The sequence below is a fragment of the Platalea leucorodia genome (assembly GCF_965183815.1).
Source record: "Platalea leucorodia genome assembly, chromosome: 2".
NCBI classification, from domain to species: domain Eukaryota; kingdom Metazoa; phylum Chordata; class Aves; order Pelecaniformes; family Threskiornithidae; genus Platalea; species Platalea leucorodia.
Window position 1 is genome coordinate 29,174,947 of NC_138824.1, and position 23,438 is coordinate 29,198,384.

General features: G+C 44.4%; 1 protein-coding gene across 5 annotated transcripts; it reads left to right on the top strand.

The window, feature by feature from the left end:
- Window positions 1-5,690: 5,690 nt before the first annotated feature.
- Window positions 5,691-22,442, top strand: SLC25A15 (solute carrier family 25 member 15). Of its 5 annotated transcripts, none has more exons than XM_082304198.1 (9): window positions 5,691-5,707; window positions 6,626-6,737; window positions 8,528-8,655; window positions 12,512-12,770; window positions 13,809-13,892; window positions 17,370-17,507; window positions 17,828-17,997; window positions 19,024-19,182; window positions 20,079-22,442. In XM_082304198.1, the coding sequence occupies exons 3-9, from the start codon at window positions 8,601-8,603 to the stop codon at window positions 20,201-20,203; spliced, it is 990 nt and encodes a 329-aa protein (XP_082160324.1). In that variant the 5' UTR covers window positions 5,691-5,707; window positions 6,626-6,737; window positions 8,528-8,600; the 3' UTR covers window positions 20,204-22,442. The 5 variants fall into 5 exon arrangements, with proteins under 5 accessions (XP_082160324.1, XP_082160325.1, XP_082160322.1 ...); XM_082304199.1 differs by lacking the exon at window positions 5,691-5,707 and adding an exon at window positions 5,866-5,976 and having other exon boundaries at window positions 6,626-6,741; window positions 8,531-8,655; XM_082304196.1 differs by lacking the exon at window positions 5,691-5,707 and adding an exon at window positions 5,866-5,976.
- The last annotated feature ends 996 nt before the right edge of the window (window positions 22,443-23,438 follow it).

Sequence of the window (23,438 nt, forward strand, 5' to 3'; positions counted from 1 at the left end):
AGAACTGTGCTGCCATGGTATCTGAAGACCAAAGTTACCCCTCCAAAGGACAGACGATCATAGAATCATAGAATCATAGAATCATTAAGGTTGGGAAAGACCCTTAAGATCATCGAGTCCAACCGTTAACCTAGCACTGCCAAGTCCACAACTAAACCATGTCCTCGAGCACCACGTCTACCCGTCTTTTAAATACCTCCAGGGATGGAGACTCAACCACTTCCCTGAGCAGCCTGTTCCAGTGCCTGACTGCCCTGTCGGTGAAGAAGTTTTTCCTAATATCCAACCTAAACTTCCCCCGGTGCAGCTTGAGGCTGTTTCCTCTGGTCCTATCCCTTGTTACTTGGGAGAAGAGACTGACCCCCACCTCACTACAACCTCCTTTCAGGGAGTTGTAGAGAGCAGTAAGGTCAGCCTCAGCCTCCTCTTCTCCAGACTAAACAACCCCAGTTCCCTCAGCCGCTCCTCCTAAGACTTGTGCTCCAGACCCTTCACCAGCTTCGTTGCCCTCCTCTGGACACGCTCCAGCACCTCGATGTCCTTCTTGGAGTGAGGGGCCCAAAACTGAACACAGTACTCGAGGTGCAGCCTCACCAGTGCCGAGTACAGGGGCACTGTCACTTCCCTGGTCCTGCTGGCCACACTATTCCTGATACAGGCCAGGATGCCATTGGCCCTCTTGGCAATGTGAGCACACTGCTGGCTCATGTTCAGGCGGCTATCAACCAACACCCCCAGGTCCTTTTCTGGCAGGCAGCTCTCCAGCCACTCCTCCCCAAGCCATCTTGTATTTCAGAGCATAAATTGTTTCAAGAAATTTAAAAGTAACTTCCTTGACAGCCAGCTAATTCAAGCGCCTTTCACCTTTCTCTAGAGCTTGTGGTACTGAAACCATTAAATACAGAACAGCAGGCCTCGGGTTTCAGCCCGTACGGCACTGTCGGTGCGTGGCTGGTTCCGCAGCGGCATTTCGGCACCCAGCTCCTGGTCATTGCCTCGCTTCTTGCCGTTTTCAGAGGGAGCTCAGGTGCCCAAGGAGCGTGGAGCCCCTCTCTGCGCACAGCAAGGCTGCTGTGCTTTTTCGCTTGTGCCTTCCTTCCAGCTGGGTGGCAGACATCAGGCACGGCTCAGAGGTGTCATGTAGGAAGCACAAGCTGGTAAGGGAAGGGAAAAAGGAGACAAACCTTTTTTTGGACAAAATCTGTCCACAACTAAGGAATAACTGGGCTTACAAATACCAAAGAGATGAAATCTGGTGTTTTTCCAGTCTCTGCTCCAGGACATGCCCGTGATGGCTTTGGGGTGTCCAGCGTGGGGACAGACACATACAGAGGACGTGCTGGAGGCCTTTAGCTGTTGCTGAGGAAAATGGCTTCCTGCTGTGAGCGCAAATACTAATGAGAACGCTGATCTAGCTGAAAAGGATCAGAGGAACTTCAGATGTACCAGAAATGGAAGGAAAATATTAGGTCTGGCTCAAATCAGTCTGAAACCAAACTGAAAACAAAAATCCAACTAACTGGGAACTGCTGCTGTTGGCCAGTTTCCTCAAACTCTGTTTGACTTTTGGCAATGCTCACTCGTCCATGTGCTTTTTGTCCTCCAAGGTTTTTTTTCCTATTGTATGCAACAGCAATTTCCAAGTAACGTTTTTACCTTTGATGTACAAATGCCCCGTATTTCCCCCACACAATCTAGATAACTTCACTATGAAACTACTTTTACTCCTAAAAAGCCACTCTTTTGTATCACAGCCTTCCTTCCCCGTGAGCTGCTGCCCTGTAGTATCACATTGCCCTGGCTGAGGCAATGTACCAAGACAATTCCCAGAGTTTGGTTGATATTCAGTAACTAACTCTCCATAACTCCATTGCATGCCTAAACCATTAGTCATTAAAAAAAAATGGATAGAAATCTCACAAAGATGTCCAAGAAACATACCATTTTCAGCTCTGTGTGTTGGTCTTTTGGGTTGCTGTTTTTGGACGAGATTTTAAGGGCAAGTATTTGCAGTTGGCTAACATACAGGCAGAAAAGGCTCATGGTGAACCATTAACTCCATAGCAACTGGTAGTTGTCAAGAATATTAAGCAAACTAAGAAAAATTATTTATTGTGCAGTCAAAGTATAGAAAACAGAACCTGGAAGTACAATTCTTACACTGCAAAGAAACATTCCTCCAAAGACCTATCTCTGGGGGTGGTTTACTCTGCTGTAAATCAGACCATATCAATGCAATCCTTGACCACAGCTGAACACCTCTAATGTTTTCCCTCCTGTTGGAATCAGTAGGCACAGCAATGTTTGTGTCATCAAATCTGCTCCGAATTATTTTGGTGGTCTTCAGCTGCCTTTTCACACAGCTATGCATCCTGCGCTGCCCGGCTGCACCGTTTACCTGCATGTTCTCCATTGTTTTAGAGTGACAGTGAGCAAATACCAAGTGATAAAATGGTGGCTGCAGCTAGTCTCTTCTCTCTCAGAATGACCCCTATAGCAAGAACATGAGCTTTTTTTTCCCTCAGACTTGCACTACACCTCATCCCTGTGCTTCCAGATGGATTTGTAGTAAGGTCTTTAATCTCCACGCTTACTAGGAAGATGCCACAGTCCAGGAAGTTCTGGAGTTCCCAAGGTGGTGGGACCATCTACGCTAGTAATTAATTTGGTGCAACAGAAATGGGCTAGCAGACTGAAATGTCTAGTGCTGAGGCTCCTCACCTCTGACATGGGGGGTCTATTTTGCATTAAGTTAGGGCCAAACATCCTTGTGAAATATGTGGTTCAAAGCTGTCCCCCAAACCTTCACTTCATTGACTGCAACCTAATCCGAAAAGGCCAACACTGTCCTCTCACTTGCAGTTGACAGTGGTACCTCAGCACCCAAATCACTATCACCTGTGTAAGGCCTTACATGCAGAAGCCATCTTACTTTTCCTCCATGTACAACCCCGATGTGGTACTGTACTGCTTGACCCACGTCTCCAAACAGTCTGGACAACATCCACAGCAAGGTTTTGATGGTCTCATTTCTGCAGCTCTGGCTGCTATTCTGGCACGATAAGAACTGACGTTCATCCTCCTGTGCAATGAGGATTTCCGTAAGAATTAGGAAAGGCAAAATGGCTTTCAGGGAGAAAATGGTTTGCCTGTTGTTGGCTGGAGATGGTGGGCTCAGGAGACAGGCTTGGACTGCTGGGACCCTGCAAGATGGAAAGGAAAGCACGTTGCAAGGAAACCCTTTCCTTTCCTGCGTCAGACAAGTTTCCATGGCAGACCCCTCCCACCTTTTCAGCTCCCAGAAGTTACCCATCCCTCCAGTGCCAAAACACTCTGCTTAAGAGCAGTTGTGCCCCTCCCATCACACAGTGGGCCATCACATCCAAGGCCAATCACCCATACCCCAAGCCAGACCCCTTCAGTCCCAGAAAACGCTTCCATGTTCCTGCAAAGCACTTGCAAGCCAAGCTCTCTGCACACGTGTCCCATTTCTGACCTGCCTTAATCCTTTGAGGGGAAACTTGAAGTTAAGCCCCAAACAAATTGCCCTTCAGGACCTCCACACCAGCACAGTGCAGGGGCAAAAAGTACGGTTTGGCTTAGTAGAGATGGGTGCAGGTCGCAGAAATAGCCATGTGGTGGCAATATGCTCATTGTAGTGCTGCATTTCACGGCTATAAAATCTCCCAGGCAACATTTCAAGTACTCTCACCAGCTCCATCTTTTGTACAGGGTCCAAACAAGAGCAGACCAGGCCTGGTGCTCTGCCCGAGGAACGTGGTTCTGAACAAGCATCCTGAAATACTCAAGGCCTGTTGTTTCAGCTGGCAAACGGCAACAGCAGGCAGCACATGATTTAATGGCACATTAGTTGCAAGCTTCGTTGCATTAGGGCTTAGATATTTTTCACCAACTGAATCTTCCAAAAATGCTGCAGTCCTGTTAAAAGAGAAGTTGGCACACAGGTCAAAATTCTTTGTGACTAAACAGTAATCTCTTAAGTATTTCAGATCATTTGAGATGCACAACTAACTCACCATCACTAATTGTTACTACAGACTCAGCAATTATTTCTACATTAAAGCAATAAAGTAATTTACAATTTGATGTATTGTTTCTAACACCATTTATAACCTAGCCTGCTCTTCCTTAAAAATTGCCATATTTTGAAGAATAGCCCCAAACCATTTAAAAGGAATGTTTCAAGAAAATAACCACATAGAAAAATCAGCTGTATCTGAAATGATTAATTAAAAGTGACAGCAAAAAACGTACATTTAACTTTCTGGTATTTGTAATGCTTTTTCCTTGGTGTGGGCTCCAAAAGTAGGAATGGTAAGTTTTATTTTGGGGAAAACACGATGGATCTAAGCTCAAATATGTAGGTCCGGTTGTTTCAATCCATGCAAACACATGCAACTCAGCAGGGATTGCAGGCATACAGCACTTCCCAGAAACACTGCCTGGTCTGGCAGAGTATCTCAAGTATTACCGATCACTGATATACGTTATAGATAATGCTCACTAATCTTTCCACAGGCTGTACAGTGTCCTACTGCTTTCACCTGGGCATTGCTTCTGAAAAGCCTTATTGCAAGTGCTTCTATTAATTTAGAAGGAAAAAAAACGAGTTTTGCACAGTTTCAGCTGAGGAAAGTGGTATTAACCCTCAGCACAGCAGTTTAAGCCACCATATTCCACTTCATAGTGCCGAAAAGTTAGGACCACGAAAGTGACATCTCAGCTTAGCAGAAGTCACTTGTTGATCTGCAGCAAATGGCTTACAGATTGCTTACAAATTGCTCACAATTGCAATCTCTGTCCATGTCCAATTTGTAGCACATTAATGTGCTACAGGTCACTGCCTCTTCTGTACAAGCAAAGCTAGAGACTTTAGCAGACGTCTGAAGAGGAACACCTCTTACTTTGTATCTCCATAATTATCTGACTACTCAACTACAGAGGCAGAAGAAAATCCTTCTTCTTTTAGTCAATATCCAGGATGTCAGGTATAACTCTATACCTTTAGATATAAGATTTTAGGCTGCTGTATCTTTAAGTATAAAATAGCTCCATACCTGTATGGCTTAGTCCTCTAACATGTATGTGAAACTTAATGGGGAATTTTGTATTTTAGGGAAGGGCGAGTAGTCATTTTTGTTTGACATAACTGTTTTTCGGGCATGTGGTACAAAAAGATAGCCACAGGTTAATTTTCCTTCTCAGGCATTGCTCGAATGACATTGAAAAAATGTGTCAAACACTGCAACTAAGCAGGAGGCCAAAAAAAAAAAGCTCTAGTCAGACTGCGGCTGGTGGATAGATACCAGTGTCAGGAGTTATGGCAGCTCTGCTGTGGATCCCCTGTAGGTACACACTGTTGATATTTCAGGGTACTTAATTCCTAAATAAATCCTTTAAATACAAAAAACCCCACCCAACCAACCAAAACAAAAAGATACTGTGGTTCTAATTCATATATTCAGTTTAATCCTGCTCAGTAAGCTTAAACACAGCCCGCTGATCAGAGATTTTTGGGGGGAAAAAACGAGGCGGATGTGCTACGCGACCCGAGCAGCAGCAGCCCGCGTCCTGCCCTCACGGCCACCGCGTCCGCACCCACCCGCGGGCCGTGCCGCGCTGAGAGCCCGAGCGCCGGGCAGGGGCCTGCGGGCCGCCGGGGCCAGGGCCTCCGCTGCCGCGGCTGGTACTTGCCGGGGACCCCCACACCCCGGCCCCGGCCCCCTGCTCCGCAGCCGCGCCGGCCGCTGGGTGTTTCCCCGCCCGCCCGGAACCGCCTCTCGCCGCCGGGGACACCGGAGGCCGCCGCCCGGCCCGGCCCCGCCGCCCGCCCAGCGCCTCCCCGGCCCGCGTCTTCGCCGGGGCCGCGGGGGGGCCGCGCCGCCTCCCTCGGCCGCCTATATAGGGGCAGCGGCGGCGGGGCGGCCAAGCCGCCCGGGCGGGCGGCGTGCTGTGGTGAGCGGTGGCGCCGGGCGGCCTTGCCCTCTCCCTTGGCGGGCCGGGCGGCCGTGGCTCGGAGCGGAGGGGTCCGCGGGCGGGGGCCGGGCTGCCCCGCGGCCCGTGGGGCCTGGCGGGCGGGCGCGGGGTGCGCGGCCCCTGGGGAAGCCGGGGGCTGAGCGCAGCCGCCCGGGAGCGGCGTCGGGCCGGGGGCGGTGCGGGGTTAGGCCGCCTCCGGCCGCGGCAGGCCTCTGCCGTCTCCCCGCGCCGCCCCGCCAAGGCAGGCCGGGGCTCTCCTGCTCGACAGGGGTGGGTGTCTGGGACGGGGGGTTACCGCCGCTGCAGGCCGGGCCTTCCCCTCCTGCGGAAAGCCCTGCCTCGGCTTTGCCCGGGCTGGAGCTGGCGGTCGGGCCAGCCAGGAGCCCCCGCCGCCCCAGCCGTGAGCACGTGTGGCGGCCGGCGTCGCCCTGCGGCTGCCGGGGTGCCGGCCTGCTCTGGCCCGGGGGAGCGGAGCCACGGCCGGCCTCCGCGGGCCCCGGCAAGGAGCGGTGCTACCTCCTGGCTGTATTTACGTTTGGAGAAGGCATCAGCAGAGAATAACATCTGGGGCTGCGGGTGGAGGACTCTGTGGGACCTGTTACGCTAACTAATGCTTCTGTCTTTCCAGATTTGAGGCTTGGATTTGCTCTGGAAGTAACAGCGTTGTTGCCTTGCTCTATCTACAAGCAGTTTTTTATCTGCTACTGTTATTACCGATAGGAAAAAAAATAGGAGGGAAGGTATGTACATATATAATACCCGTGTAGTTTTGACTAAGTCTTAAATCTTCTGGAAGTGGCAGTGTGCTCTTATGGGTCAGGAGACTAAACTTCCTTGGCTCTTAAAACATCCATATTTTTATAGGCATCTCTGTTTTTCCTTCTGCTGCCAGGCTTTCAGTGGGTCTGTGGGTGATTTGGCACGTGCTCCCTTTGGGGACTGGCACAAGTTGATAAGCACTCAGCATGATGCAAGCAGTGTACATTTTACTGAAGGCAGGCAATTGTTGCTCTTTATTAATTCCCTTCATTCAGAGGCTCTCTCGCTGATCTGTCGTTCTTTTTTTTCACTAAACGAGAAGCAAAACTGCAGAGTGCTGTGTGAACACTAATGAGGTATATAGGATAATGAAGTGTAACTTGGTCTTGGAGCCTCTGTTTTGTAATAACACCTAGCATACTATGCTGTCAGCAGTGAAATGGTTCAAATCTGTAACCACAATTTGGAAATAGTATGTATTAGTGTCATTTATTACAAGAGTAGTGACTATTTTTTTTTTTTAAAACCTATTATATTCAGATTCCTGCAACACATCTGAAACAGACTGGACATGTGAAGTTACTGAGTGACAGTATTTGGCCTACTGGTTTTTTTTTTTAAGCTTCAGGAATAATGAATCTGTTTAGAGACAGGCTTTCTTAAAGCCTGCTTCTATGCAAGTGTCTGTGCTTGTAATGTAACAGTGGTAAAAAGGATGTGGTTCATACAGTGTGGGGTTTTTTAATTATTCTTTCAATGTAGCCTACTGGAAATTTATGTTTCCCATTCATACCACTCCAAAGTATATTTTGGGAGACAACAGGCTTCAAAAGAAGCATTACAGTAGGTAGAAGAGTGAAAATTGTTCTGTTTACTGATGTATTCTGCTTGAAGACAAGCTTAACAGTCAATGAAGGACTGATTCATGTGTGTGTTTGTGTGTTTTTTAAGACTCATGCAACTTTCTTGACATCAGTGCCAGCCAAGCGTCTAGCTCAGCAACATGGTTCTGAAACAGTGGGAGATCTTTGGCTCAGTGATCTTACTGCGAATAAGGAAGCTTGTTTTAACTGCTTGCCCAGTGAAATTGCCTTGCTGCAAACTTGAGAACTGAATTCATTTGAATGTTTTATTTGAAAGTGTCACCTTTGTATTTCTGCTTTCCAGCTGCCTTCCTGAGAGATGAGGTGTAATTCTTATTTATATGCTGGGGGGGGGGACTAGCACTGGGAACGTGACAGCCAGACACAACTCTAGATGTTCATATTAATTCATTTTCTACTTATATCTTCTGAGAGCCACATAGAAATACCTAATGTGCCTGTATCATCATGAATAAGTTTTCTTAGCTGCTGTTCACCATGAGGAGAGCAATTCTCTGTTTTGTTTTATGGGTGAGGAGCTGAGACGGGGGGCGGGGGAATGTTCCTGCCAGCTAGCCTTAGACACCTGATGGAGACTATGCTTCTGTAATCAGTAGAAAGGTAATGCTCAACGCTGTTCCCTGGAGGTACTCTTTGCTTTCATTTGAGAGATCCGGGGAGACTAGAAGCTGGAAAGCCCAAATAATCTGAAGACAGGCTTGCCTAAGGTGGCACAACTAATTAGTCAAAATATGCTGTGTCTCAGTCCTGGGGACAAGCATTTTCTGTCTCTAAATGGTTGAGAACAAGCTAAATGGAAGAGTGGAGGTGAAAGCATTCATGGGATGCTTTTGCCTGTGGGAGTTATTGTTGTACATCCTGTATGCTTCATTTTTCTTTTCCTTCAGGAGACAAGTATCTCGACACCTGCCAGGAAAGGGGAGACTTTGCTCTGAAGTAACTGATAAACAAGTGTGAAGCATGAGGATCAACTCTGCTATTCAGGCTGCTATTGACCTCACAGCAGGAGCTGCAGGTAATGCTGGAGAGAACTTAATTGCACAAAACTTCTGAGGGGCAGTTTTAATAGCTGTGACAAATGTAAAAGCAGTTTCCCATTGCTATAAAAAGCCTCGCCTTCTGTATTTTAAGGATATGGAGGTGAGGCAGCTGACCTCAGCCAGTGTTGTAGGTGCAACTGTTGTAACTATTGCTTCTCCCTGGTGAAACCCCTGCCAAACAGTGAAGGTGTAACCTTTATTTCAGACTAATAATTTTCCAGAAGGAGGTTTAAGTTTTAGTGTTAGTTCTCATGCTCACATGAATTTAAGAATCAGTCACGAGTAGAGTTTTGGAATGAACTCAAACAGCGTGTCAGTGATTGAGGTGCTGCTTTTGTCACAGGAACCCTCTCTAATTGAAACACGCAAGAAGCTATCTTGAAGGGTTATTGGCTCAGACAGCATCCCGGTGTGAATCATTGGGAAGCTCAGCGGTAGGACTGATGGTGATGAATTCACTTAACTAACTTCCACTTCGGTCTAGTCTGTGCTATAAAGTTTTGCTGGACCAGTTGTGACAGTCACAAGTGTGGAAACAGTTGCACTGTCACGCTGACATTACCACCTTGGTAATGTCTGTGGCTAAGGGTGAACCGGTTTTTAACTCTACCAGGGAAATGGTCTCTTTCTGACATTTCTAAGCTGGCAATATTTATACAGAGAAGGTGGAAGAAAAGATTTGTCTAATGTACTGTTGTAACCAGTTTAAACAATTTAATTTTTTCTTTCCCATACAATAGCTATTACAGTCAGTCCTTTTATGACGGTGTTAATGCTGTAAATATGACAGTATTAATGGTGTTAAGTGCATTCAAGGGTAGTTATGTGAGGTCATTTGCAGAGTGGAGTTAACCTTAGTGTAGTGAGAAAGCAAGGGGTGACAGATAAGGAGTCCAACGTGGCACCTTCGTAAAGCATTTCGTCTGACACCACGTTTTGCCCAGTGAATACTTGCTTTGTTAGCCTTTGCAAAATATGTCATTGACTAGACAACACCCTGTTTCCCTGCAAGGGAAGAGAAGTGTTTCTGCTATTATTCCTTCATTGCCTTAGAAAAAATATGTTTCTGTTAGTTTGTTCATTCTCCTTTGGTTTTGGGTGCTCAGTAAAGAACAGTTGTTATATCTGCTCTATTTCCCAAAGTAGCAACTTAGTATCTGTGCAGTTCTTGACAGTTTTGTGCATGTTCCAGGTGCTTAAATGGGAGGTATGATTCCTTTCCTTCCTGGTACTTCAGCTCAGGAATACTGCTGTTCACATCCAGGGCAGTGGAGCACGCTGGCTTAGGAAGTTGTCTTTCTGAGTCAAAGCCTGGTGTGTTTCATCTTGCCTACTACAAGAGCTGGAAAGTAGCATTAGCTTAGAAATCCATTGCTTGGTGATACTGTTCCATGCCCACATTCAGGCTAACAGGGCGTGCACTTGCAGTTTGCTTGGTTTTTGGCAGTAGAGCTTAGAGGATCTTAGAACTAATTGTGCTGTCTTCGTCTCTGGTATAGTTCTCCTTCCTTCAGATAAGATGTAGGAATTCAGACCTTTTTCAACATGACCTCAGTAATCCTAAATCATTGTTCTTATTCTTTTTCTTTGCTACTTCTGTTGTATAGATAGTTTTACTCTTCCTCTAGTATTTATTTTCCATATTCTTTCGGCATACTTGCTTTGTATTGACTATGTTCATTGGTAGTGCTTGTTTCTGTGTTACATATGTCTCTGCATCCTTTAGAAAGTGTATTTACCTAGGCAAACAACTAGGTCCTCCAGCAAATGCGTAACCTGGTTTTACCTTCCTCATCAGATACAGTCTTAACTAGCCGTTAAGTAATGACGTATTGGGGCAAGTAAATTCTGAACAAGAAAAAATAAGTCATTTAGCTGCCTGTGGGTCATAGTCCTTTGCCTAGGATCTAAGCAACCTCTAATCACTTCTTTGATTAAGTAGGACTCTCTTCTCCACCATTCCCATGTTGTTATTAGGACCACATTTGTCTAAATGTTCAAGCAGGGTTGACTTTTTTGTTTTTCTGGTTTGTTTTGGTTTTGTTGGTTTTTTTAGGCTCTTTACTGTTGGCTGGAAGAATTTTTTTTCTTTAATACTTTAGATATTAACTGGGACCCTTGGTCTTTACCTTGAGGCTTACAAAGTTCATCGCTGTAGTTTACTGGGCTTCTTGTGCCACCTCCAATGACAGTGTAAGGAGAGCCCTTTCTCTTTTTGGAACAGCTGTTCACAGTCCACTCCCAATTTTTCAGCTTTGCATTCCCAAGACCATTCCTGGTTTTCTTGGGCTTCTTCCAACAGCCATTATTTTACTACATGTGGATGTTTTAGGTCTGCCTTTACACAGGAACCTAGCATTTGTCCTGTAGATTAATATCTACCTGACTTGCCTGCAGGTAGCATTGGCTGAGCCTTTCCAGCTCTGCTTTTCATCTGAGGCTTACATGGATGCTACTGGTCTAAGCCAGCTACTTTTCTCCTTGGTTATCCCTCTCACAGCAAGCAGCTCTTCATGCGTCCTTGCATGATTTGCTCTGAAGCTTTTAATGATCCATCTGGTTGAGAATAAAGTTTTATGGGAGCTAGGATCTTGAGTTCCTGTTAAAGACCTGAAGTACCTCGTTGCAGAGGGGCGACAACAATGTAACACAAATGTGTTTGCAAAGAGTAAAATCAATTGAAAATCACCCTGGTTAAACAAACACTTGCTTACTCTTCTACTCCCCACTTAGAAGAAAAACAAATATGTGAATCCAATTAAGATTAGTTATTTAAGTTTCTTTACATTATCTGCATTTACAGATAATTATTTCCGTTTCATAGCTGAAAAAACATCTTGTTAAGTTGCCCTTTTTAAGATGTATGCATGTCAACTGTGCTTTGGTTAAAGATCAGCTTCTGTTTTAGGATGGTTCTTCTCTCTTGCTAAAAAAGCAAAACCATAAAGTCTATATAAGGTACACCTATCATATGCTTCCTGTTAGGTATTGGCTCCTAATAGATTGCTGTCAGTGTATGCTGGTATTTCTTTCTGAAAGTGTAACGTTAGCTCTTTCTGCAGACCACTGAATTGAGTTAGATTTTGTGGAAGAACACTGCGCTGTGGGCAAAGTGGTTATTGATGACATTGATGGAAATATCTCACAAGTTTTCAGGGTATTGACCTTGCAGTTCAGTTTGGAAAAGATAACACATTGAGAAATTTTGCCCTTTTGCCCTTTTTCAGCTTATCCTGGCCGCTTTCTTCCAGTATGTGGGAATAAACGTAAATAAGAATCATCTGGAGTTTTGAAGTAAAGAGCTTGAGTCTGTTGTTATCAATTTATAATGCATCATCAGTTTTAGCACTCTCTCAGCAGTGTTCTTGTCCTGGGGGAACCTTTGTCTCGCTTGATTACAAATCTTTCAGTTTTTTTGTTATTGTTGGAACGTAAAATCAGATGGCTTCTGAACCACTGCATTGATGAGCAAGGGAAAATGTTGCTTAACTCATTAACACAAGTGACTTGATTGCAGAACAATGCCTCTAATTCAGTACCTGTTCATGTAAGTGAACTGACTCATTTAGATGCTTGCTTTTAGTAAGGTAAAGAAATGTTTAATGAGAATCAAGCTGTTACTGCTCTTATGCATGATTTTTTTTCTTCAGGTAATGAAATTCACCACTGACAATTGATGCCATTGTGCTAAAATCAGTGCAGTTGCCTTTTCCTGCAGAGAATTCTTTCATCTCTGCTTTTTGTGTGATTTTCCTAACAGTGCTGCTCGTGTATAGGCATTTCAGTTGTGATGACCTTCAGCCACCCTCTTAACTTCCACTGCTTGCTTAGGTGGGACAGCATGCGTGGTGACTGGCCAGCCCTTTGACACCGCAAAGGTGAAGATGCAGACGTTCCCCGACATGTACAAAGGAATTGTTGACTGTTTTGTGAAAACCTATAAGCAAGTGGGGTTTCGAGGCTTCTACAAGGGAACCACACCAGCGCTTGTAGCCAACATCGCGGAGAACTCCGTTCTGTTCATGTGCTATGGATTTTGCCAACAAATTGTGAGAAGAATTGTTGGAGTAGACAGGAAAACAAAGCTCAGGTTAGTAATAGAAATCTGTTTCATATTTTAAAATAAATAAATAAAAAGTCACGCAACTGCTACTTGCAAATACTGTATTGGCAGGGTGCAACTGATGTCCCAGGCCCCCCTCTGCCAGTATGCAGTGTAGTAACTTTTGGAATATAGACCTTTGTGCTAGGATATGTTACAACAGAGCCATCTACTTGTCACTGCAGCTGGCTGGTTTAGATAATCACAACTTAATTGGAATATTCAAGACCTGGAACATCTTACCAAAGGGCATGAGCATTGCAATGCCTGAAAGCTGTGTTCCCTTGATCTCTAGGTTGTTCTGATTTTGCAGGGGAGGTAATGGTTCCTCTTACACGGAGGCATACTAAGGGGAAAGGACACTTTTCTAATAGTGCCTTACTTTTAAAATTTATTTATTTAAGTTTCAAAAGCTTGAATGTAATGGTGGTTAGACCGAGGGTCTAATTTTGCACAATGTGTTTCCTGTAGTACTGGTAATAAGTGGTTGCCTAAGGAATGAGAAAGAAGAGAGAAAGTGTTTGATATTTACTCTTGAGTCCTCTGCCAGGCTGCATTCTTAGTTCAGAGGATTTTTTGAGCCTGGAGTGATCTGGTCAGTGACTTTGGATCCCTTTTGAAGCACTTGTCCAGTCTCCCCTCAAATTATTGTAAGTTCCTTGCATCTGCAGTACACTTTGGCAGGGAGTTCTGCAGGTGATAATCATTAATTCTGTAACTGGAAGAGGCAGTTGGTCCTTAGCCACTGTCTCTCTGCCACTTGGGGTTTTGTAGACCTCTATCCATTGCTTCGTGCCCCTTTTCCCCACCTGAGTCTTTTCCTAGGTGAAAGGATCCCAGCCCCCCTAGTCAGTGGACACTCAGGAGCTGTTCCTTTAACTGTTCTTGTTGCCTTTTTTGAAACTCTTGTAATTCTAATGCATCTGGGTTTGAGCTCATGAGACCAGAGCGGTGCAGAGTATTCAGGGTGTGAACAAGTTGTGGATTTATGCACTGGCATAATGATCATAATCTCTTTCTAGCTAGGATGGCTTTTCTCCAGGTGCATCACTTTAGAGCTGTCAGTGGTCCGGCAGTCTCAGTGTGCCTTACTGTTACGCATTTCTCAAGGTACGTCTTCTGTGCAGCACTGAGAGTAGCTGCACCTTCTCCATCCTTGTGCTGCCCCACGGTGTGTAAAAGACTTCTCATACTGTCCTAACTCCATTCATTCAGAGAGTAACGCAAGGTTAACCACATTCAGCTTTTCCTTAATAGCTTTGTTCTGCCTCTGTCGCGTCTGTCTCCAAATGGAAGTAGTTGAGGAGGCCATGATTCTGCATTTGAGATCTCTGACATGACATGGGTAGCTACCTAAGTGGAAGACAAGTATCTAAAAGTGGTGGTACATGAGGTGTTCTCCTGGATGTGATGTATCTTAAGACTGAGGCCTGCTATAAGGGAATATGAAGCAATGAAGAAACTTACATTAATTGCTCTCTACTTCAGTTCTCTTTCACTGTTCTCTCTCAGTTGAGACCTCTCAGCTGAGACAAAATTGTTTCCACCTTTTTTATTGCTTTCTTAGATCAGGGATTTTCTGCTTGCTCAGCTTACAGACGCCTTATCTCTTTCTGCCCACTAAAATGTAGGAGGTAGGCCTACCTACAGCGTGCTTTGCTTCTTAACCATCTTTTGCGATCCTCCTGGGGGGCAGACCACAGACTTGCAGAGGTCCTAGGATCATCTCTTCAAGTGACTGAGACAGCATGTTTAGGGTGTATGTAGGGGAGGTAGCGCAGGAAACTTTCAAACAGTATACATAGGTGTGCTACTCCAAGCCTTTGGAGTGGGATACAGAATGGGAATGTAATTTGAATAGGTAGCGATAGCAAGTGCCTCTGACATCTTACCCCTCTTTCCTTGGTCAGGTACTGGTACTTTTCAGATCCAGGATGGCTGTTTAATTCATTGTTGGTTGAAGAGCAAAGAGTGTGACTGCATGGCTGTACTAGGACAAAACATTAAAGAATTTAGGTTTACTTGAAAGATTTCTCCCTTGGTCTCTTCATCTGGATCATTGTGGAGGCATCTTATGAGGTGCATGTATGAGAGAATTGTATTGACGTGGTCTGCAGTGGTGCCCTGCGTACACGTGGTCTGTCTGGGACGTCTCCACCCATTCTCATTGTGGAAGAGTCGGGAAGCCTTTGTAGTGTGCTGTAGGGGACGGAAGAAACCCTGATGGGGTGGATATCCTCCAGACATGACAAGAACTATAATTACCTTCATTGCCTCTACTGTTCAAAAACTGTCATAGTGTCTTAGCCTGAAGAACAAAATGCGTGAAGTCGCAAACTGAGGTGAACCTGACCATTTTTCTTACCTGTATCTAAGCAATTGCTTGTTACTTTTTCTTTATTTTGTAGCATTTGAGATTTCTCAAAACCAGCTATAGTAGTTTGGTTTTGCTTTAAGTTACCTTTTCAGTAATACCTTTTAAATGGCTTGGAAATAAACTTGCCTAGTCTGCATGTGTTTAGTGATACCCTGGTCAGTGCCTTGCAAAACAGTTACAAGGACAGTTACAAAACAACACTTTTTCTAGTTAAAGGAATACATGGCACTGGTACCGGAGTCAAAAAGAAAACAAATGGAGAGAGACATGCTAAATTCCATTTATCTTTTAACATCCATTTAGTCCAACCAAACTGATTTCATTCCATGCTAAAGTCTAAACTGAGACAACCAAATGGAAAGAGAAGTGCTAAATTCCATTTGTCTTTAAATGTCCATTTAGTCCAACCAAACTGATTTCGTTCCGTGCCAAAGTCTAAACTGAGAGAACTATTATCCTTGTTCACCTCAGTTTGACTTTCTCAGTACGTGACTAGTCATCTTCAGCAGGTTATTTTCTTTGAAAAACAAGATAAATGCCTTTTATAGAGGAAGCAGCAGTGTAAGAGTAGAGGATTCTTGCTCCTGTGCTGTGTGATCAAAAATCTCCCACCCAGAAAAAATACTGCATTAGGCATTTTGAGTTGAGAGGACACTTGAACAGGGTTCAAGGCTTATCACTTCTGCAGTGAGGTTCACTGTATTAAAGACCAAAGCCTAAACAGTGGGTGCAGTTGAATTTTTGTATGTAGAACTAAACATCAACAGGCAAAAGTAGGAAAGATCTGAATTATGGCTAAATCTGGTCCTTTATGTACATGTGCCAGAATTCTTTTCAAGTCTGATAGCATCTGGTTTTTTTCTCCCCCAAAGGAGAAAGGATCCTGTGCACCCTTCAGTGCATAGTTTTAACACACCTCTTCCATATTTTCTTATCCTAATGTGTAACCTTATTACCTTGCTCTAGCTCGTAGCTTAATGACTGCAGGGCTCAGCCACATACTGTATTTTTAACTCTGCCTTGCTCTGTCTTGAGCTTTATTGGGTTGCATCTCAGATCCCTATTAAGCCAAGCTTTGTGTTCTGCAAGAGGGTTGTGCGATCAATGTTGCCATTTATTTACTGCATATTATTCCGTTGCTGCTCTGCAGCCAGTTACTAATTTCTTCCACTTTGATGGTTCTTGTCACTGCCATATCTGAATATGTCACAAGCTTTGCTTTGTGTCACAACTTCAGTTCCGTGATGCTTCCGTAAGACGAAAAGTTGTAGCTTTAATCTCTGGTACTGTAGGTGTGTAAAACTGCTGGGCACAGGGCAAACATCTCCTTTCTACAGAAAGAATTTCTGTGCAGCAGTGAGGTCGGTCTCCGCTGGGCTGACTCCCCAGGCTCTGAAAGAAGAGAGAAGCTCCGCTTGCTCTGTGCTATTGTGCAGCTCCTGTCCAACACACCAATGTCTGTAGGAGCCCGTTTGAAGTGTATTATAAAGCAGTACGATCCCAGAGTACCAGCCTTTTGAGGCCTGGCAGTTTAGCAGCCTAGACTTTGTGATATGTGTAATATCCCTGCAAATTCCCAGTTTTGGAATACTGTGAGTCAATGCAGATTACAGTGATGTCCTGTTCAGTGGCGTGGTTTATGTTTGTCTGCACTATCTCAGATTCACATGGTTGCATTCATGGCAGCACATCCATAGAAAGATCATAGTCGTCCATTGTGCCTTGGTTTCAGATTTTGAGCATCTTCCACTGAAAACCTGTATTAGTACTGGTGAGGTGAATTTGAGAACACTGACATCTGTATGAGGTGATCATTGCTCCTGTTCTCTTTGAGGAAGTAAGCAGTACCCAAAAGTTGCCCAGTAAAACAAGTCTATGGAAATTTTTACAAAAGCCAAGAGGAGGAAGATTTGATAGTGTTTATTCTGCTGCAATCACTAAAGTATAGCAAGAAGGGTAAAGGTTGCAATGTGTATTCTCAGGTGTCAAAAGGATGTATTTGAGTTATATATGAAGATGGGATGAGCTAGGTTTTTCATCTTCCTAGTTCAAGTAACTGCCATTTTCCTTTGAGACTCTTTCCCCCAAGACTGTCCGTCAGATTTTCTTGATATTTAGAGTACAGGTTCAAGGAAGCTGATTGCTGGTGCAGTGGCTCCACTGCACTGAAGGTCAGTGCCCAAATACCTTCTGCAGTTTCTCTCTTGCAGTGATCTGCAGAACGCTGCTGCAGGCTCCTTCGCCTCTGCCTTTGCCACCCTTGTCCTCTGTCCTACAGAGCTGGTGAAGTGCCGGCTGCAGGCCATGCATGAAATGCAGCTGTCAGGAAAGATAATCCAGGGACACAAGTAAGTATACACCGTGCCCAGTTTCTCTAAAACTCTTTTATGTGTATTTATTATTTTCAATTCTGTATTGGCTCAGCGTAACGTTTGTAGTCCGCTGTTAACCAGAGAAGAATTGTGGCTGGGAGGGTCGCAGCCTGGAGGCCTTTCAGGCACTAGTAAAGCTGGGTGCCAGTGAAGGGCTCCTGGCAGGATCTTACCTGAGTCCTGTTGTCTGCACAATGCATCCTAACCCTTAATTGTAGCTGCAGTTGCTTATTGTTCTGTAACCTTCTTATTATCTGGCTATTAAGCATCACTAACTGGATCAACCTCTCTATCAGTACAGTTTGGTCAGTAGTGAAGGGTGTTATTCAAAAGGATGGTCCCCTTGGATTTTACCGTGGCCTGTCAAGCACTTTGCTGCGGGAAGTCCCAGGCTATTTCTTCTTCTTTGGAGGATATGAACTGAGCCGGACGTTCTTTGCCTCTGGGAGATCAAAAGATGAATTAGGTACGGTGCCCCTTTTCCCAGGTTGATTCTAGCATGCTGTCCTGGGGGACATAAGGGAGGGAGCTACGCTAGTCATGCGCAGCAGTTGTAAAATACATGTAAAATGAAGGAAACTGGACATACAGTATAAGGAGTTCTGCATTTTGTGTATATATAGTAATGAATTATCGAAGTGACCACTTTCCAATGGAGCAGGATGTACTGTAGATGGAGAATAAATACAGCGAGCTAACAGTAACATTACAAAACTACTTAAAGATCTGACTCTACAGTGTAACACAACTCCAAACTATTTCCTTTCAGCGGCTGTTTAGAGTGATTTTGACATCTTCAGCTGTATTCTCCTGAACTGTATGTTCAAGTGTGTGCTGAAATGTACGCTGACCATTAGTTGTCATTACAATGATAGTAAGAGAACACTGAGATTGAAAATTAGACATGAAAAAAATGAGGAGATGCCAGAATAAAGATTGCTTGTCTCCTGTTGAAAGACTGCACAATTATACTTTGTCTTGCTGGGAGTTAGGATCTCAGCTGCATGCATTCTGGTCTTTGTTGTTGCAAAATGCTTATAAACATCTGATCTGAAACACAAAATGAGGTTGCATCATGAAAAATGACTGATCACAAAGCAACTTCACTGTACCAGATAAATCTCTATAGGTGATTAGTGACACTATGTGATGTTACTCTAAACCATTTCATAATTAGCATTGGAAAGTGATTACAAGTGTGAAAGGAGTGGCGTTAATTTAGTTAATACAGTCAAAACCAAATTCTGAATTATGCTTTTTTAGCATGGCCAATAATCTAAGAGGCACTCCTTATAACCTTTGAGCTTCTGGTTAGACTCACAACTTAGCAGTGGCTTAAAATTAACTTAAAGGTTTGTGGGGAAGCAGAAACTGCTCTTTTGTCATAAGCAGGTTCCTCTGTGTTCTCTTTGACTTCTGTAGATGAAATAATGTGATATTTATGTTGGTGAATATTTTGTGGTGTGTATAAAAGCTTATTTCTTAACTTTAGGTCCCATTCCTTTGCTACTAAGCGGAGGTTTTGGAGGCAGCTGTCTGTGGATTGCTGTGTATCCTGTGGACTGTGTCAAATCTAGAATTCAGGTTCTTTCAATGGCTGGAAAACAGGCAGGCTTTATGGGAACATTCGTAACTGTTGTGAGAACTGAAGGTGGGTACGCGGCATATCAACTGAATCTGTAGGGCTGCAGATTGAAATCTATAGCCTCCAATACCAAAGACTGGTTAAGAAATGTAGTCCACTGATAATGTGTTAGACAGACAATAACTGTTTCTAACAAACAAACAAATATTGATGCTTCATGTAGTCTGCGAAGCTTGGAATCTAGAAATTGAGACCTACTGTATCTGCCATGCCTCTTGGCTCAGGAGACAATTCACTTAAAGCTAACAAAAGCTCAGTATGCATTGAAAGCAGCTAAAGGAATGAGCTCCATTACCCATGACCAAACCTATACATGAAAATTGAAGGAATCCGTTAAGTTCAGTACAGAATTTTTCTTCACCTCTAGAAGTTAATGTATGGCTGACTGAGGGCTGTTTGATAAATCAATCCTGGCAACTTGGGACATCTACCTCAAGGTCTTATCTCGGGAAAAGGCCTGCACCGGGCACTTCAGAAGATGGTGTAACAATGTCCGTGGCCCTGTTACTAGGGAAGATGCTCATCAGAGCAGGAGCCTGTCTTGAGGCACAGCTCCAACATAGTCCTGCTGTTCTGTCTGCCCCCTTGCTAGCTGTGGTACAGCTGCTGTGAACGGTACCCTCGGGTGACCAAGGCAGCCTTCTGAAGACTCTCTCATACCCGAGATAAGCTTCTAACATAAGCACTTAAAGGGCTAAACTCACCTGACAACTCTAGATACTCATTCTGTATCAGTATCCAGTAACCCTGCGGTTAGCTGCTACACCAGTGAGTTCAGCTCTCTGTGTGTGCGTGCCCCTCTAAGCAGAAGCATTACTTCAGTATCCTTTGAAGGTAAAAGCAGTGGTTGATGCAGATAGGCATTTTAATAAATTGCTAACTGGCTCTGATTTCATTTCCAGGTGTACTTGCCTTGTATTCTGGACTAAAGCCAACTATGATCCGAGCATTCCTGGCCAACGGGGCACTGTTCCTTGCCTACGAGTACAGCCGGAAACTTATGATGAAACAAATAGATTCTTACTGATACCTTCTAGCAGATGGAGAACGAAAGGTTGTTTAAGGATCATTTAAATAAAGGATCAAAAACCTGTAGATCACATTATGGTCTGAGCAGGGCCAAATCAGTGACCTAATTTTAGGAACTCAACTCCAGTTTAGGATTTGTAACCTTTTAAATTCAGGTGATTTTATAGAGATGTGTACATGCTGCTTGAATTGGACCAGCAGAACTATCTCCATCTTGCAGATTCTGCGCTAGGTACATTGCATGTCATAAATGTATTTTCCTGACCTGTAATGGTGCTAAAGAAAGAGAGTTATGTTGACCTGTTGGGTTTAATGTAACATGCAGCAGTAGGCTGTGATTTGTTTAAGGCAAAGCACTGTTTTAAAATCTGTGCTGTGGTGGTGAACTTTCCCAGTTGCTGGCTGGCAAGTGTCTGACTCAAAATAACCAGTCCTGTCTAATCCTGCTGCGATGAGAGCCCAGGCCCCTGTCCTTCTCCAGCTCCCTTCTGCTCTGTGGCTTTTCAAGGTCAGGGCAGTTGGTGTCCGACTTGTGTACTCTGTCCCAGTGAATGGGCTTATAAAAGTAGGAAGGGTTTGCCCCCCACCTTGTATGACTTACAGCTGAGATATGCCTGCATTTGAGATAAAAACGTATAGTTACAGGGTTTAAGGAGTCCACACAGCATTTCTAACAAGTGGATGGCAGCCTTTTATTATTTTCTAGATCCTTCCTGGAAGTGCTGGAGTACACTAAGCACCACTGAATTAAACACTTAACATAAGGGAGACTGCTGGAAATAGCTGCTGGCTCAGAGCACAGAACTGTAACTTGGTGCAGGCTCCCGTTTGGGTCACCTTGACATGAATGAGTCCATGTGCTTGAAGGACAGGAAGCCACAGAGGAGCAGAAAGCCAGAACTGAGTTCTCAAAGACAACTGACACCATGGTCTAGCACTTTCTTACTTGGGCTGGAGTCCTGCCACTTGCGGTGTCTCTTCAGCTGAGTGGAAAAAGCTCATATGACTGGATAGTTTATATCACCCTCAGGCCTGGAGGGTGTACCTGCTTGGTCATGTTACTTGATTAAACATGCAGCTAGTCAGTATTCTCCAAAATGATGCAATAACACCTATTTGTAGGTGCCACTTTTATTCCTGAAGTAGGATGTTCTTTATAGAAGCCTATCCTGGGAGAAGGCAAAGCAGGTCTCAGAACGACACAATTCATGACCCGGGCCTGGAGTTGTACAGAGGGATGGTGTCTGCATGCTGTCAGTGACAACCCACCCTTGTGGAAGGTGCAGGCGAGCTGCCCTCTGGGGGTAACAGAGCTCTTTTACCCACAAAGATCACCAGAGCTACATAGCAATTAGCAATTATTTGTCACAGCAACCACAACTTGTGAGTGACCAACAGTCACAGCTGGCACAGCTCTGTTTTGGATGTTACAGCTTCCATTTCAGACCCCAAAAAGAGGAAAAAGCTTTAGGCATAGATGATATCATCTCAGTACTTGCTGCCTCTTGCAGTGTAGCCAGCATGCACTTAAACTGGCTACTCTGCTGCACTGTTAACATCCCCTTTGATGAAAGGGGATTGCTGCAGTTCCACAAACTTCTTGCTTCCCCCAGCCTTCGTATACAGCAGGAACTGTTCGTCTCCCTTTCATGCACCCCTGAGAAAAAGCAGTTACAAACAAGGCATGGCTGAGGAATTTCCAGTGTCTGTTGCACTAATTTACCTTGATTGACCAGTACGCTAGGGGTAGTAATACTGTGTATCAGGAGTACTTCAAAAGGAATTTATGCTAAATGTTTAAGTAATTCAGATGATACAACAGTGAGGCTTTAAGAGTTGTTAGACTTCCCCTTCTTTTCTCTTGTCTACCCAAGAGAAATTGTATATGTTTCTAATAGTTATGAAAAAGTGAGGACTGACTCCACAGCAGTGGAATATTTCAATCTATTTCTTAGATTTGTCTTTGCTTTCATTTTTTAAAGCTGATGGTTGCAGTTTTTAATATAAAAGTCAAAGCTTCAAGAGAAGCAGGATATTTAGACCTGAACCTATAGCAAGAAGCTGGTGGCTGAAGTAGACATGCATTTTGGGAGTTTTACCATTTAAAGTTTATACAAGGAGTAATTTTTCCATTCACAGCTGCTTAAGCTGTACACATGTATCAGTGGTTCAGCTCAGAACTTTAAATGTTGGTGTAGGAATTCACGGGAATAAAGTTTGATTTGATTAACTGAGTGCCTGACTATCATTTATGCAACAACGCTTACCAAGCTTGTCTAGCCAAGAGCAGAGAGGTTGAAGTCAGCATCACCACCCCTCCAGCATTAAAAGGAAAAGGCTTTTTACAATCAGCAAATGTATAAAGGCCTCAAAACTGAAGGGAAGATACCACCTATAACAAGGTGCTGTAAAAAAAAAAAAAAAAAACACAACACACACCAAAACCAAAACACACAACAACACAGACTTTACATAATTTTTACATAAAGCCCATAGTTTAGCCCTTGGCCTGGTGCTTTTGTTAGTACCAAAGTCAGTTCTAATATTAGGGCTCAACTCAAGTTCCAAGTTTCTAGACTGTTGATTGCCATGATACACACTGTAAAGGTAAGTTTCCTGCCAGAAGAATGCCCGGAGTCCAGCACAGGTCACCTAAATTCCACATGTGCAAGGCATAAGCGTCCACTACCCTGTAGCCAGAGAAGGTCACTGCTGCAGGGAGGTTAGGAACTGTTGTTACCATCTTCTGAAGAGAGATGCAGTATCTGTCATCTCCCTCATACAGCTATTTCCTTACTCATTCCTGCTTATACAATAGTTTTGTACTTAACTGCATGCTTCCACTAGAAAAAATCTAACTCTTGCTGTTCTGACTCTTAGCTGCTGCTGCTACATGAGATCAGCTTATTTCATAAGCAGGAAGAAGGTTCACCTTTTTCACCCTGCAAGGAATTAGAAAGGGCACCCTAGGACAGTGATATCCAATTGCCAGAGCTAAGCCGAAAGGAACTTAGTCATCAGCCACTTCCAGCTGCAATAAAATGGCATCCTATTGCAGCTCCTGCTAGGTGCAGCGTGGACGCGGAGGCCTGAGCCGCCTGCTTGCTCCCTCGCCCTCTAGTGATGCAGCTGCGGTCGCCTCTCTGTAGGTGGGCATTCCTCCCTTTTCTCAAGCCAGAGGTGCAGGGGTTGCCCTGAACTTTGCCAGCACCCCTTAACCTCGAGGGGCAGCT